This window comes from Penaeus japonicus, unplaced genomic scaffold (assembly GCF_977035675.1).
Source record: "Penaeus japonicus unplaced genomic scaffold, GWHDUDI00000001_assembly GWHDUDI00000036, whole genome shotgun sequence".
NCBI classification, from domain to species: Eukaryota; Metazoa; Arthropoda; class Malacostraca; order Decapoda; family Penaeidae; genus Penaeus; species Penaeus japonicus.
In genome coordinates, this window is record NW_028234438.1 from 2070186 (window position 1) to 2072685 (window position 2500).

The following is a 2500-nucleotide window of genomic DNA, read 5'->3' on the forward strand; positions in this document are numbered from 1 at the left end:
AAAATTTAATGTTTCAAACATGTATTTGCTCACACACACACATGCAAACACACACAAACAAACAAAACATAAAACAAATATAAACAAAACACACACACAAACAAAACAAACACAAAACAAATATAAAAACACACACACACACACAAAACAAAACACAACACACAATCACTAATCTAATTAAAACACACACAAACAAAAACAAAAACAAAAACAAAACCCAAAACACAATCACTCCCCCCCCCACCCCACCCCCCTCACCACCCTATCTACCATCACACAATCCCCTCAACTATTCAAAGACAAGCTCTCAGCTGGGCATGAGGCAGTACCCAGAACCCGAGGGAGGTGGCTGGCACGACCATCTCTCCTTCAGCGACAACACGAGGGCGCATGTGTGGCAGGGCGTTGGATGACGTCATTCGTAGTCGTTGGCCGTTTAGCATGATGACTCTTTCGGTGAGAGGGGGTGGGGGGAGGGGGAGGGGGGGAGAGAGGGGAAGTATTAATGTTGGTATTAATATGATGAGAGTGTTGGTAACGGTAATATCATGGCGATTGTGTGAGTGATATTGTGATGATGTCGAAACATCGTGGTGATAGATGTTAATATTAATATCAAGATGAATTGATAACATTGACATTATATGAATTAAATTGATAATGAAAAGTAAATTCCATTAACGTTAATATCATAGCAAAAAGACAACATTAACAATATCATTATGAAAAACAAACAAACAATTACAAGAATATGACAATTTAATAACACACGTCATCCTCACAACAATTCATTTATATTAACGTAAACATTATGATATCAACGTAAACATTATCATAAGTGTATAATTATATAAGTATAATATGAACATTATGATAAAACGAACATAAATATTAAGGCGAATAGCGAATAATTATGATAATGACAATGATAATAATGATGAAAAGAATTATGATGATGATGATTAAAATAATAAGGATAATATTTATGATACTAATATTTATGATAATATTATATGTAATAAGAAAAATGATGATGATACTAATGATGATGAATAGCAGTAATGATGATAATGACAATGAAAATAATGATTGTGTGATAATGACAATATCAATAGTAATGATAATAATAATAACAATAATAATGACACTGAAAATTAATAATAATAATAATAATAATAATAATGATAATAACCATCATAGTGATATTACTAGTAATAACAAGTCAAATAATAATAAAAACAAAAATAATTAATCACAATAATAATAACAACATTGATAATATCCCAACTAATGATAACCATAACAACAACAACAACAACAAACAAATACAGTAATAATAACGATAACAATTCCAACAACAAAAACAGCATTACCGCCAATACCTTGACCTGAGTTGACCCTCGGGAGCCTGGACTAGATACTGGAGGATAGGTGAGTCTCCGAGTCTCCCTTGGAGGTCGAGGGTCACTGGGTCCTCGCTTAGGTTTTCTCCGTAGATGACAACACTGCCTGGGAGAGGAGAGTGTGGGGTGAGGGCAGGGGGGAGGGGAGGGGAGAGAAGGGGGAAGGGGAGAGTGTGGGGGGAAGGGAGAGAGAGAAGGGGGGGGAAGGGGGAGGGGGGATGTTAGTAGTTTAGGTGGATATGTTTTTTATTTTATTTTATTTTTATTTATTTATTTATTATTATTTTTGAGGGGGGGGGGTTCTCTCGCTCGTGCTGATTCACAAATTCGCTTGTTTTTTTTTTGCTTTCTTTCTTTGTCTCCCTCTCTCTCTCTTGATTTTTTCTTTCTTTTGCTTTCTCTCTCTCTCTCTCTCTCTTTCATTTTCTCTCTATTTGTCTGTCACAATAACGCAATCGAAACAGATCCCCTTTCTCCCTTCAGTCACTTAGAATAAATCGAAATGTTAAGCGGATAAATATCTATATCCTATTTCACTAACTTTCAAAGTTCTTAATGTTTGTACATGTGATACAGGTCGAGGAGGTGGAGTCTGCATATATTTAAGAGATTCCCTTATATCTAGTAAGGTTCTCCCCCTAAAGTTGTAGATAATACAACAGTATAGAACATCATGGCAAATGGCAGATGAACCCACTATCAGCAAAACGTATATATTTGAAGAATATGTTTTCTTTATAGTGGGTTTATCTTCCATTTTATCAACGCGGAAGAATGTTTTGCAAGTCATCATGGTAAATGTACATAGCAGTTTATATATCCTTCCTTCACTATTGGCGGACTTAATAGACTTACTTATTCCGCCCTATAGATTATACGACTTAAAATGCTTTTTAGATAAATGCCTCTTTTTTATCTTTTATGCCGAAAAAATGAAGCAAAGCAGTTCATAAACAAAGCTAACACTCATAAAAATCGTAAAAATGAACGGATTTGATATTACCTTTCAGCTAGAATACATACAAAAGACAAAAATCTTTAAATCACTAAATCAATTTTCAAAGGGAAAAAAAGATCGTATCTAAGCACGTCATTAC

General features: G+C 34.6%; 1 protein-coding gene across 3 annotated transcripts in view; it reads right to left on the minus strand.

Annotated features, from left to right (window-relative positions):
• Positions 1–249: 249 nt before the first annotated feature.
• Positions 250–2500, minus strand: part of LOC122259003 (uncharacterized) — a 57988-nt gene continuing 55737 nt past the window's right edge. For all 3 annotated transcript variants that reach the window (XM_086531957.1, XM_086531956.1, XM_086531955.1), the window contains exons 11-12: positions 1383–1509; positions 250–450 (exon numbers count right to left, since the gene is read on the minus strand). In XM_086531957.1, the coding sequence (XP_086388083.1) occupies positions 294–450; positions 1383–1509 (284 nt within the window). In that variant the 3' untranslated portion in view covers positions 250–293. The remainder of the gene's footprint in view (positions 451–1382; positions 1510–2500) is intronic.